The sequence below is a fragment of the Mastomys coucha genome, unplaced genomic scaffold (genome assembly GCF_008632895.1).
Source record: "Mastomys coucha isolate ucsf_1 unplaced genomic scaffold, UCSF_Mcou_1 pScaffold8, whole genome shotgun sequence".
Classification (NCBI taxonomy): domain Eukaryota; kingdom Metazoa; phylum Chordata; class Mammalia; order Rodentia; family Muridae; genus Mastomys; species Mastomys coucha.
Window position 1 is genome coordinate 34888740 of NW_022196914.1, and position 13539 is coordinate 34902278.

The 13539-nt window shown below is 44.8% G+C and overlaps 1 protein-coding gene and 1 long non-coding RNA gene across 3 annotated transcripts in view; one reads left to right on the plus strand and one right to left on the minus strand.

Moving 5' to 3' along the window:
- Lpcat1 (lysophosphatidylcholine acyltransferase 1) overlaps window positions 1-3289 on the plus strand; it is a 51699-nt gene extending 48410 nt beyond the window's left edge. For both annotated transcript variants that reach the window (XM_031359844.1, XM_031359845.1), the window contains 2 exons: window positions 777-918; window positions 1301-3289. In XM_031359844.1, the coding sequence (XP_031215704.1) occupies window positions 777-918; window positions 1301-1485 (327 nt within the window). In that variant the 3' untranslated portion in view covers window positions 1486-3289. The remainder of the gene's footprint in view (window positions 1-776; window positions 919-1300) is intronic.
- LOC116083123 overlaps window positions 2943-13539 on the minus strand; it is a 15204-nt gene continuing 4607 nt past the window's right edge. The window contains exon 2 of the long non-coding RNA XR_004115597.1: window positions 2943-3567. This is a non-coding gene — a long non-coding RNA (uncharacterized LOC116083123). The remainder of the gene's footprint in view (window positions 3568-13539) is intronic.

Here is a 13539-nt window from a genome sequence, read left to right on the forward strand (position 1 = left end):
AAAAAAAAAAAAAAAGATGTAAAACAGCTTTGTGACTGTGAATAGGACCCAGAGACGGGTACTCATAGGTACTCCTGGAGGTGAAATCAAATACATGTTCCTGCCAGTTTGGGGTCTCTTGTTGTTAGTATCACCCCTGTAGAAAAGTTTCACATAGGGACTTTGGGGACACCTAGTAGCATGGGAAAATGGGAAGAGAACCTCACAGACCAGTATGTATGGCTTCTGTAGCCCCTGTTGTTTGTTTTCTCATACAGTGAAGATTTCTGATTAGAAATGTAGACTTAGCCCTTGCCTTCTTCAGAACCACAGCCTCACAACACCCCAATGCATTGTGGGCTTGATCACCAAATGATTCTGCAATCTATCCATTGACCAGTAGGTGGCACTGGAAGCACGCCGTTCTGCTTTCCCAGTTCTTTTTGCAAGAGCCCTGCAGCCCCAGGTTTGCTCTGGCACACTGAGCCCTTCTGCTACTTCCAGCTCAAGCTGAGTCTCTGTTTCATCTCCCCCTACTTATTGCTTTGCTCCCACAGCTATAGCATCCAAGTCTCAACCAAGACATGTTTGTGCAATGTCCATAAGGGACCTGCAGAAGTCAATAGAGGCAGAGGCACAGCTCTGCCCAGGACCTTAACATCTACTTGTAGGCATCACTTGCTCAAGGGTGCCAGCTGTTTGAACAACGAGGGATCAGGAGCACTGGGGAAAATATACCAGGCCTGGTCAACACCAGGAGGAGTGTCCCCAGTGTAACTCTTTACTGTCCCTTGCAGATGTATGGATCTCTTGAGGATGGGAGCATAGATGAGGCCGACCTGTCCTGCATCCTCAAGACTGCACTGGGTGTAGCAGAATTAACAGTGACCGACTTGTTCCAGGCTATTGATCAAGAGGACAAGGGAAGAATCACATTTGGTAAGTGAAGCAGAGGTAGGATGTTCTGGGTCCTCCAGCCCAGGAGGCCAGGGGACATGAATGGAGCCCCTGCCCCATCTACACACACCAAGTTACCCTCTCCCCTCATACAGCACTGGATCCCCTGCAGCTTCTGTAGGGGCTTCTGACCTGGGCACCGTATAGGGAGGACACCCAGCCCAGCTCCATTGGAGCTGCTCTTCGGAAGCCTTCAGCACCAGAACCCTGGCACCCTACACTTGGGCCCCGGTCTGGTCACTGTACCAGCATTGGGGTGGTGACTTTTCCTGAAAAATTCACCTTTCTAGCGGGGGTCTTTGGCCAGTGCCTGGTAATGGAGCGCTCTCGGTCAGTCCCAATAATCAGCCTCCTGTCTTTGCAGATGACTTCTGTGGGTTTGCGGAAATGTACCCCGACTACGCAGAGGACTACTTGTACCCTGATCAGACACACTTTGACAGTTGTGCACAGACACCCCCAGCCCCAACTCCCAATGGCTTCTGCATTGACTTCAGCCCTGAGAACTCAGACTTTGGGAGAAAGAATTTTTGTAAGAAAGCGGACTAGAATGGAAGATTCTGGAGGGATGAGACCCCTCCCGCATCACCACCTGCCTCCAGTGGCCTGGAGCCTGTTTGTGTGTTGCACCTTTTCTACCTTCCCATGTCTCTCTGTCTGCAGACCTGAGGTCCAAAAGACTTGTGATGTTCCCTGTTTTCTGTAAAGTCTGTCTCAGGGCCCAGCTGGGCATTTGCAGGGAAGCTGTGTGTGTGTCCCATCTGCCCATTGCAGGCAGGCAGGCAGGCAGGCAGGTGGGTGCTCGGGCCTCCCTGTGGGGCAGGACTCCACAGGCTGAGTGGGCACAGGTAAGGCTGTGTGCCCACCTCAAATATGCTGGTCTTGAGTTTGTGTCTGTCTTCCTCCTCTTTGTCTGTGTGGTGTGCACAATGCAGGACCTCTGTGCTCACGCTGCACATACCTACCCTGGAACAGTCACTTTGTCCTCATTTAGTGCCTCTGCTGTCTCTGGCTCACGTGACGGGGCATCATCGGATTCTAAATGTTTCTGTGTTTGTGCAGGAGCTCGTGACTCTTTTATAAACCTCACTTAGGTACTTTGAAAACATTCAACATTTTTTTAAAAAAGAAAGAAAATTGGTTTTCTACTTCATTTTTCACCTTAACATAAGGATATTTATTTCCAGGCTTGCTTTTGATAGACTCTGAGGCGTCCTGGTGGCCACAGCTTAAAGGGCCTTTCTGCCCTCCTCCCATTTAGGTCATGGGACAATTAGCCACAAAGATTGGCCCTGGGATCCTTTTCTGCTTTCCTTAAGCCTTCTTGAATCTCCCATCTTTTTTATAAACATTGCCAGTTTGGTATTTCAGTTTCAATATGACAAAGTCTACTTCATGTATCTAGTAAAAGCATTGAATGTGGGTAAAGAGTCAGCCAGAAGGAAAGAACTGGAAAGCGTCCCCTTCGTGCTGATTTTAGCCTTCTGAGCAGACGTACTGAGATAGCCAGGAGGTCCTGCCCAAAGCCCATTGCCCTCTCTGAGCATGGGTGGCTTTACTCTGTGGGGGTGACAGCTGCAGGGTACAGGCCACAGAGTTTGCTGTGTTTGGCCCTTCATGAAATCAGGAAGGAACAGGGTCCCAGCTGTCACCTTTGGCATTACCTGGCTTCGTCTTTTTTTATGACAGACTTATCTGTAAAGCACAGTGACCCGAGGTTTAGTTTGTTTCCTAAGCTTTGCAATCTTGGTTTTTTTTTACTCCTGAGGTAGATTTTTTCATTTGGGGCATTGCTATAGGAAATGACCACCGGGCCAGTAAATGCACGAAAAAGTGTTTTCTGAGTTTCTCAGAGAGTGTCAGTATGTGCTTTCCCCAGGAGAAATCCACAAACAAAACCTGTCAACCTCAGTCACACAGCGCCGCACTGCCGCGGGATGGGCAGGGAGATTGATTTCTGAGCTCTTAGCTGGTTAGGTATGAATGAAATGTGAACACAGCCTTTGTAGCTAACGGGTTGGTTTTATAACTGTAGAGTACAAATTTTCAGAAGAGAAAAGCCACTAAAAGGCCAATGAAGGAGACTGGCGAACTAAGATGTCCCAAGGCTGGGGCTCTGCCCTGCCATCTGCAAGTGACGGATTCCTGAGGAATGCCACTGGTCATGTTGAAGGAATCCCGAGCAGACCTGGGACGGATGTTCATCCTCCTGATGACTCTCACTAGGAACCTCAGTCCGCACATCAGAACTGTGAATGTACATAGCGGGCAGGGGAAGGGGCAGTGCCCACCCTGCCTGCAGGCTCCTTTGGGGTGCAGGCTTTAGGTTTTCAGTGGAATAAACACAACACAACAAAGTTTTACTGGCTCAAGTGTGTTTTGTTAAAAGCTTCACTTAGAAAGACAGCAGACATTTCTTAGCCTGGTAGGAAAGTCCATAGAGATCAGTCTGTCCTTTTGACTTGGAAGGCACAACAGCTGAGTGGGGAAGCTCTCCTGGCAGTGTTGGCACCTTGCTATCACTCAGGGAACACACTACAGCCTGCATCCGGTCAGCTGGTTCTCTGGTTTTCCTGTGTGATGGGTATGTGATTCTTAAGCATATCTGTTAGCAGATCCACCCTTTGAAACCTGTGTATAAGAGATGGAGAAGTAAAACAACAGGTGAAGGATTACACCCTCCAGAAGGTACAAGGAGGACTGAGGAGAGAGCCAGTGGGTAAACGCTTGCTGCAGCAGCCTGCGGACCTGAGTCATTTCCAGAACCCACAATAAAAATGCAGTTAGATAAGTGAGCTGTAACCCAGTGCTGGCAGCCAGCCTAGTCCAAGTCAGTGAGAGACTTGGTCTCAAAGATCAGGCTGGATGATGCCTGAAGAACAAGAACTGAGGTAGCCCCAGGTACACACACACACCATATATGAAAATCAAGATACTATAGCAACTAGCTTCAAAGAATAAATAACACCGATGTTCACCAGAATGGTACATGTGGTTGGGCCCCATGGTAAGAAAGTGTGTTCTAATACTGTTTCAGAAAGCTTTTATCAGTTTTAATTACGTGTATATGTACGTGGATGCAGTGCCCTTCCAGGTCAGATCGAAGGTACTGGATACTTACAGCTGAAGTTACAGGTGGTTGCGAGATGCCCATGTGGGTGTTGGGAATCAAACTCTGGTCTTAGAGAAGAACACCAAGGGTTCGTCATTGCTGAATCATCTCTCCATCCCTCTCCTTTGTGCTTTTTGATGAACTTGTCACTTTTTAAATGACCATTAACTCCAAAACTAATGATTCTTTAAATTGATTTTTACTTATTTTGAGACTAGGTCTCACAGCTCTGACTAGCTTAGAACTCTCTATAGACTAAGCTAATCTTAAACTCAGAGATCTGCCTGCTCTGCCTCCAAGTGCTGGGATTAAAGGTGTATATTCCTGGCTTGTTTACAAAGATTTTAAAGGTTTTAACGAAGACATGAGTTGCGTTCCTTCTATGCAGTGCTGACCTGGGAGGCTGTCACCTTTGATCATTTGATTACAGGACATATTACAGCTCTAAGCAAAGGCTCGCCACACACATGAGCAGAGCAACAGGCTCAAATGTTGGGGCCTTGTGCTTGTCAGACAGGATATGTCTGCTGCGCTGATCCTCCAGTTCTGCCACACTAAAGTTGGAACCAGCCTGCAAGAAGCCACTCCAGAGGTCTTTCAGAAAGCTGCCTGTCCTGGAGATTCCATATGAAACCAGGGCAGGGAGGGCGAGCACCTACCACTTGGAGCCCACACATACATATGGAGTGTAAGTTACATCCTTGTGCATTTTCTTGCATGGTTGAACCCAAGGCTGTACCTTCTCCTAGAAAGGTGGATCCCACCAGCCTTGACTCCACCATAAGATGAGCTGAGTTTGGTCAAGAGCCCATCTAAACATTTTCTTTTGGAAAAACTGAGTTTCAAAGTTCACTGCTCACCACTCTTAATGTTCTCCGTATAAAATGATAGGGGTTCCTGAGAAGTGGGAAGAATGAGTAACCATTTAACTAGCTGGTGTGAAAGTTTACACACAAGCATGCCCACGTACAGGCATGCGCACAAGCTCACATGCGCACAGCCCAGTCAAGCAAGCACACAATCTTGTGACTGCTCTGTCCGTTTCTGTGTCTCACCATATAATGGGAATACGTGCTTACAAAATTCTTCTAGTACTTATTTATGCTTCCCTGATCCCAGATATGGCAGCACCCTAGACCCAGTGTTAATCACAAGAAGCACATGGAGAGCCACTGTCTCCAAAGGCAGTGACATCACCCACCTCTGCCCATCCTATCCAGTCTCAGGATATTAGTCCCTTCCCATCCATCTTTTGGACCAGCCATCCAATTTGATGTAGTCACATCTCCCTTATACCTTGACTCGGGAGAAGCAGCCCCAGGGCTGATAGCTATTTAACTTGGTGCAGCACATGTTTTGTGGTCCCAGGTAGAAACCTCTACTCTTAGGTACTGCGGCTCTTACAGCAAAATTTATCAGCATGAAAGGAGAAGCAGAATCTCTGGATGGGTCTGTAAATCTGCCAAGGCCAAGTTACACAGTAACAAATACTGACAGGAGAGTAGAGGTCAGCAACAGAAGAGTGCTTCCCGTTTTCTTTGTTTCTGAGATCATAATTTAATTACAATGTTTCTCCCTTTCCTCAAAATCCTTTATATACCCCTGCCCACTGTTACTGTCACTGTGTCCCAGGCTGACAGGCCAGCCCCCTCCAGAGATGCCTGTCAGAAAGAGGTCTGTACTGTGTTGGTATTTGTCAGTTGTCCTTTGGGCTTGCTGGGCAGGATGGTCACCTGACCAGAGGCAGGAGTACAGATGAGTGGAGAAGGACCTTGAGCCACTACTAATAACTGCTACAGATGCTTTTTCTAGTCATGGTTAGCAATGTGCACTAGTCCTCAGTTAAGGCACCATCTTTCTGGAGGAAAGTGACCTGAAATTTCGGGTCCACCTCCAATGACAAAGCCCCGTGTCCTTCCAGGTTGCTTTTGCTGTGTAGTACATTTTCTAGCCATGGGTGGGAGGTAGACAGTAATGAATGAGGCTCACTGTACTTCAGGCAGTATTAGCAGGAAATCCCAGAAGCCAAATCTGTAGCTGGGGTGTATATCAATCAAGACACCTTTGCAGTCATGGAAAAGTCCAGAGAGATCAGCCTGCCCTGGAGAGGCAGGTTCCTCCCAAGAGTGTTGCCAGCTTGATCTTGACTAGGCTTGGTAGTTGCTGACCAGTTTTGCTGCCAATTCACATTTGGTCCCCACCTCTTTCCAGCTAGTGGGAAGAGACAAGCTCACACCATACCATGTCACACCTGAGAAGGTTCTAGTGAGTGATGCACTGAGGGAAAAGCAGGAACCTGGAGGTTAGCAGTGTGCAGAACCAGCAAGCATGGACAAGAAATACAGAGAAAGGAAGTGAGTAGCTGTACTGGCTGGTTTTGTGTGTCAACTTGACACAGGCTGGAGTTATCACAGAGAAGGGAGTTCAGTTGGGGAAGTGCCTACATGAGATCCAGCTGTGAGGCATTTTCTCAATTAGTGATCAAGGGGGTAGGGCCCCTTGTGGGTGATGCCATCCCTGGGCTGGAAGTCTTGGGTTCTATAAGAAAGCAAGCTGAGCAGGCCAGGAGAAGCAAGCCAGTAAGGAACATCTCTGCATGGCCTCTGCGTCAGCTCCTGCTTCCTGAACTGCTTGAGTTCCAGTCCTGACTTCCTCTGGTGATCAACAGCAAGATGGAAGTAAGCTGAATAAACCCTTTCCTCCCCAATTGCTTCTTGGTCATGATGTTTGTGCAGGAATAGAAACCCTGACTAAGACAATAGCCCAAGAAACATGGTCAGATAGCCTTTCAGGAACAGAGAAAAATATTTGACAAAATAATAGCCATAATTTCCCCCAAATCTATAAAGGTAGACATAAAAGTAGCAGCTCAGTGAGCACCAAATCGAACAAATACCAAGCAAGCTAGGCCTGGGAAAAGGTGCTTGCCACCAAGCCAATGGCCTGAGCTTGACCCCCAGCACCCACATGATACTCCACTTGTATGCCTGGCACAGGCACACACACACACATGCGCGCGCGCACACACACACACACACACACACACACACACACACACAAACTGTAAAAGGAAAATGTAAAAGCATCTAGAAAAAATGTGTGTGCTTCCAGGGTACAAAGCCTTCCCTGGGTGACTGCTAAGTGCTCACTGGTTAGTGATGGACAGCTTTCCTCCCAGTGTCAGCCAACTCCTCAAGGAATGACAGCTGACTTCTCAACAGTAGTCTACTTCTCAATGAGAACCAAATTCTCAGTGACTAACAGCCAAGTTTTCAGTGATGACAGCCAAACTCTCAGTGACAACCAATTTCTCAAAGACCAGAACCTTCTTAGTGACTGCCAACTTCTCAGTAGCAGCTAAGTTCTCAGTGACTGCTGACTGACAGTTGTCGGCACCTTGATGACCAGCAACTACTCAGTGGCCACTGACTGTGCTAGCTAGAGACTGGTGATAGCCTCAAAATTAAAGGTGAAAAATGCCAACCTGGAATTCTGTGCTTAAAAATACCTTTCTAAACTCAAGCAAAATAAAGATATTTTTAGTAAGCAAAAGTTGAGCCAATTCATCATTGCCAACGGTAATATAAGAATACCACACCCAAAGGCTAGGGATTATCCGACAGTACAGTTGAAAACTGTATCAGAGCCAGGAATAGTGACATATGTCTGTAATCCTAGCACTTGGTACACAGAGACAGACAGACAGGTCTCTGAGTTCAAGGCCAACCTGATCTACAGAGTGAATTACAGAACAGCCATGGCTACATACAAAAGTTTTGCCTCAAAACAAACAAACAAACAAAAAAAAGACAACAGCAGCAAAAGAAGGAAAGAAAAAGAAATGTGTATAGCAAGTCTTCCAAAGGAAACAAGACCATAGTTACTATTAACATGAGTTTTATCCAAACAACGCAGGACAGGAGGAGGAGTACGAAGGAAGGTAAAACAAATGTAATATAGCCAGGTGATGAATTTAAACTTCATCTTGGCAGTATTTCCATTAAACTCAGACTAAAGCTCCCAATGGCAGTTGTTAGGCTGAATGACAAGGAAAATAGCTGAGGATGTGCAAGGCAAGCACAGACTGAAGATAAAAGGATGGACTTGCAGCACTGCAGGCTGATGATGTGAAGATGGACATGCAGCACTGCAGGCTGATGATGTCAGGATAGAGATGCGACACTGCAGGCTAATGTGACCAAAAATGGGGCAGGTTGTAAAGTTGCCTTGTGCTGATGAACTTTGAGACAAGAACTTTCAGGTCAAAGGAAGACATTTCATGAAAATAACAGTTTCTTCTGTAGCCCGCGCAGTCGTCTCACCGGGAAGAAGACACGCGGACACACTAGGTTCCTTCTGCAGCGACAACATTTACTGCCCTCTCCCAGAGGGAAAAGAGACGGAGCCAGTAATCCGCACTGCTTATATACACCACAGTGCGGCGTGTCTGCCCATGATTGGCTGTTCGCTCATTACCCTACGTAATGCCCCAGAATGGGCCGTGACATGGTGTCTTTTCACTCTACGCACATGCGCAAATAGTTCTCTACGCACATGCGCAAACAGTTGTTTACTCGACAGCGGAAGTAGGCGCCATCTTGCCATGGTGAATGCCGGCTCCCTACATTCTTCCTCAGGATACAGAAATCTTCAAGACTGTGTACCTGATTACTCAAAGTCAGGTAAGCAGCACCAACCAGTCTAGAGGTAACACACTGGTGAACATGGTTGAAGACAGTTCTTCAGAAATTGATCCATTCCAGGCAGGGGATGTAATTATGTAAAAATGGAAGTGACCCTCTCTATCAAACTAATGGAGCAAGCATAGACCATGTGCTTGGCTCTAGAGTCCCAAAGTGGTTGGGTCAGGATGAGTATCTCTCTCATCTACATGAAGCTGCCCACAGACAGAACTGAGCCCTGAAACCTATTGAGCAGCAAGGGATGCAAGATATGTGCACTAAAAACAATTATGGCAAGAGCCTCAGAAGAGTAAGCAGTGCCTACCTGTCCAGTTTTGTCAAAGTTGGTTGGGTGCTGGCTCATTCCTAAGCTACAAAAAGTTGCTTTGGGTCAGAAAGAACCTGCTGAACCTGCCTCTGCAGAAGGAAGCCCAGGTCTGTGGGATCTCAGGGGAACTCTGGTGGTTCTCACTCCCCAGTGAGGATATGTTAGTCCTGACATAAGTACTATTTAGGTCTCAATAAACAAACTCTTAGAAGGTATATGAAGATGACCAAGTTCTGGAAGCCAAGGATAAGCTCCAGACTTTGGCAAAGATGTGACATCCCCATATGTAACAGGGTGAATCTACAGTGTCTGGTGTCGAATCCCAAATCAGGATGCAAACAGGTAGGAAGCTGGAACCTGGAGCCATGAGAAATAGACCCAGAAATCACTCAGGTGTTAGAAGTGGCAAATTGCTTGACAGTCATCACATCTGCATTTTACCATACAGAGAGTAAGCCAGTGGGGGAGATTGTTGGCTTAGGAGACACATGCAAGATAAAAAAGACACAGATCTAAGTCCTAGGATTCAAAACATGCTGCTTAGAAATGAAGGCAGATTAATATCTTGAAAAAAAAAGAGTAAAATTAGAAATGAAATTTAGAGCCTTTGTGTGGTTTAGGTGTCAGGGTAACTATGGCTTCATAGAATGAATTAGGTAGTACTCCTTCTGTGTCTATTCTGTGGAATAGTTAGAGGAGTATTGGCATCAGCTCTCCTTTGAAGGTCTGGTAGAATTCTGCACTGAACCATTTGGCCCTGAGCTTTTTTTGGTTGAGAGTCTTTTAATGGCTGCTTCTATTTCCTTAGGGATATGGGACTAAAACTTCAGGCCAATTTCACTTATGAACATTGATGCAAAAATACTCTATAAAATTCTTGCAAACCAAATCCAATAGCACATCAAAAACCTCATTCACTATGATAAAGTAGGCTTCATCCCAGGGATGTGGGAAGATTCTATATATGAAAATCCATCAACCTAATCCAGTATACTAACAAATTGAAAGACAAAAATAAGATGATCATCTCATTAAATGCTGAAGAAGCCTTTGACAAAATCCAACACCCCTTCATGTTAAAAGTCTTGGAGATATCAGAGATACAAGATACATACCTAAATGTAATAAAAGCAATATACAGCAAGCCAAGAGCTGACATCAAATTAAATGAAAAGAAACTTAAAGCAATCCCATTAAAATCAGAGATGAGACAAGGCTACCCACACTCCCCCTATTTATTCAATATAGTTTTTGAATTGCAATAAGACAAAAAAAAAAGATCAGTGGAATACAAATTGGAAAGGATGAATCAAAGTATCACTGTTTATGGACAGTATGATAGTATGCATAAATGACTCCCAAAATTCTACCAGAGAACCCTTATAAACAACTTCAGCAAAGTGGCTGGATATAAAATTAACTCAAAGAAATTACTAGAGCCCCCCTTTATACAAATGATAAAAAAGCAGAGAAAAAAATAGGGAAACAACACCCTTCACAATAGCCACAAATAACATAAAATATCTAGGTATAACTCTGAACAAGCCAGTAAAAGATCTGTATGACAAGAATTTCAGGACCCCGAAGAAAGAAACTGGAGAAGACATCAGAAGATGTAAAGATCCCATACTCATGGTCAATAGGATTAACATAGTAAAAATGGCCATCTTACCAAAAGTAATCTATAGATTTAATGCAATTCCCATCAAAATTCCAACACAATTCTTTACAGACCTTGACACAGCAGTTCTAAACTTCATAGAAAACAAAAGGCCCAGGAGAGCTAAAACAATCCTGAACAGTAAAAGAACTTCTGGGGAATCACCATCCCAGACTTTAAGGTGCACTACAGGGCAATAGTGATAAAAACTGCATGGTATTGGTAAAAAAACAAAGAGGTTGATCAATGGAATAGAACTGAAGATCCAGAAATAAACCCACATGCCTTGACACTTGATTTTTAACAAAGAAGACAAAACCACATAATGGAAAAAAGAAAGTATCTTCAACAGTGCTAGTCTAATTGGATGTCTGTATGTAGAAGAATGCAAATAAATCCATATTTATCACCCTGCATAAGACTCAAGTCCAAGTGGATCAAGGTCTCAACATAAAACTGGATACAGTAAACCTAATAGAAGAGAAAGTGGGAAATAGTCTCAAACACATTAACACAGAAGATAATTTACTGAACAAAACATCAATAGCTCAGGCACTAGAATCAACAATTAATAAATGAGACATCATGAAACTGCAAAGCTTCTATAAGGAAAAGAACACTGTCAACAGGACAAAATGGCAGCCGATAGATTGGGAAAGGATCTTCACCAACCTACATCCAAGAGAGGACTGATATCCAAAATGTATAAAGAACTTAAGAAATTAACTCTAACAAACCAAATAACCCAATAAAAAATGGTACACAGAACTAAATGGAGAATTCTCTACAGAGGAATCTTGAATGGCCAAGAAGCACTTAAAGAAATGCTCAGCATCCTTAGTCATCAGGGAAATTCAACTCCCAACTATCCTGAGATTCTATATTACACAAGTCAGAATGGCTAAGATCAAAAACTCAAGTTACAGGACATGCTGGCAAGGATGTACAGCAAGAGGAACACTCCTCTGTTGCTGGCAGGAATGCAAACTTGTACAACAACTCTGGAAATCAATCTAGAGGTTTCTCAGAAAATTAGAAATAGTTCTACCTGAAGACCCAAATATTCTAGCCCTGGGCATATACCTAAAAGATGCTCCACCATAAGCCAAGGACACATGCTCCAGCAGCTTAATTCATAATAGTCAGAAACTGGAAACAACCCAGATGTTCCTCAACCAAAGAATAGATATGGACAATGTGGTTCATTTACACCATGGAATACTATACAGCTAATAAAAACAAGGACATCATGAATTTTGCAGGAAAATGGATGAAACTAGAAAATATCATCCTGAGTGAGGTAAGCCAGACCCAAAAGGACATACATGCTATGTAGTCACTTACAAGTGGATATTAGCCATAAAGTACAGGATACCTATGATACACCCTACAGACACAAGGAAGTTAAAATAAGAAGGAAGCCCCAAGCAAAGATACTTGAATTACACTTAGAAGGGGGAACAAAACAGTAATAGGAAGCATAGGGAGAGAAGGAACTGGGTGGAAGAGAGGAATGAAATGGGGAGGCAGGATCAGGTGTGAGGAGAGACAGGAGAGAGGCCTAGAGGGTCAGGAGAATAAATGGAAATCTGCACCTGCCTAGGGGATGGAATTCCTAGGAAGTCCCAGAGACTCCGGATAGGGCTCCCAGGAGTCAATGTTTGTAGCCTGTAGCTAAGATACCTAACAGTAAGGGCATGGAACCTGAAGAGGCCACCTCCTGTAGCCAGGCAGGACCCCCAGTGGAAGGACAGGGACACCAACCTATCCACTAAACTTTTAACCCCAAATTTGTCCCATCTAAAAAAAAATGCAGGATAGAGCAGAGACAGAAAGAAATGCAACCAATTTCTGGCCCAACTCAAAACCCATCCCATGGGTAAACATCAATCCCTGACATTATTATGACATTCAGTTATGCTTGCAGACAGGAGCCTATCTTAACTGGCCTCTGAGAGGCTCTACCTTCCAGTGGACAGAAATAGAAGTGGATACCCACAGCCAAACATTAGACAGAGATCAGGTAAACTTATAGAAGAGATGGGGGAAGGATTGAAGGCACAGAAGTAGATGGGAATGCACAGGAAGACCAACAGAGTCAACAAACCTGGACCCCTGGCAGCTCTCATAATCTGAGGTACCAGACACCCTGTCTGGCCTCAGTGAGAGAGGATGTGCCTAATCTGACAGAAACTTGATATGCCAGGGTTGGGGAATACTTGCGGGGGAGGGGATCCCATCCTCTCAGAGGAGAAAGGGAGGGGGAACGAGGGGAGGGACTCATTGAGGGAGGGACCAGGAGGGGGAGTGCCATTTGGGATTTAAACTAATTAATTAATTAACTTTAAAAATAAAAATAAATGTCAAATAAAAAGAAATGAAATAAAGAAAAACAAAAACAACAAACAATGAACAAAACAGGATTATCCTATCTGTGAGATTCATGCCACTGAACTTATGTGCCAGCAGGTTCTCAGAGAAGAAGGGCACAAAAAAAAATTGTTCAGGGAACAACAATATGAACTAACTAGTACCCTCAGAGCTCCCAGGGACTAAAACACCAACCAAAGATCACACATGGTGGGACTCATGGCTCCAGCAGCATATATATATAGCAGAGGATGGCCAAGTTGGTCATCAATGGGAGGAGAGGCCCTTGGCCCTGTGCAGGTTCTGTGGCTCAGTGTTGGGAATGCAGGGCTAGTAAACAGGAGGGGGTGGGGTGGTGAGCAGGGGGGAGGTGGGAGAGAACAGGGGTTTGTTTTTGGTTTTGGTTTTTTAATGTTATTTTATTATTTTTCTCTCTCTCTTTTTTTTTTTG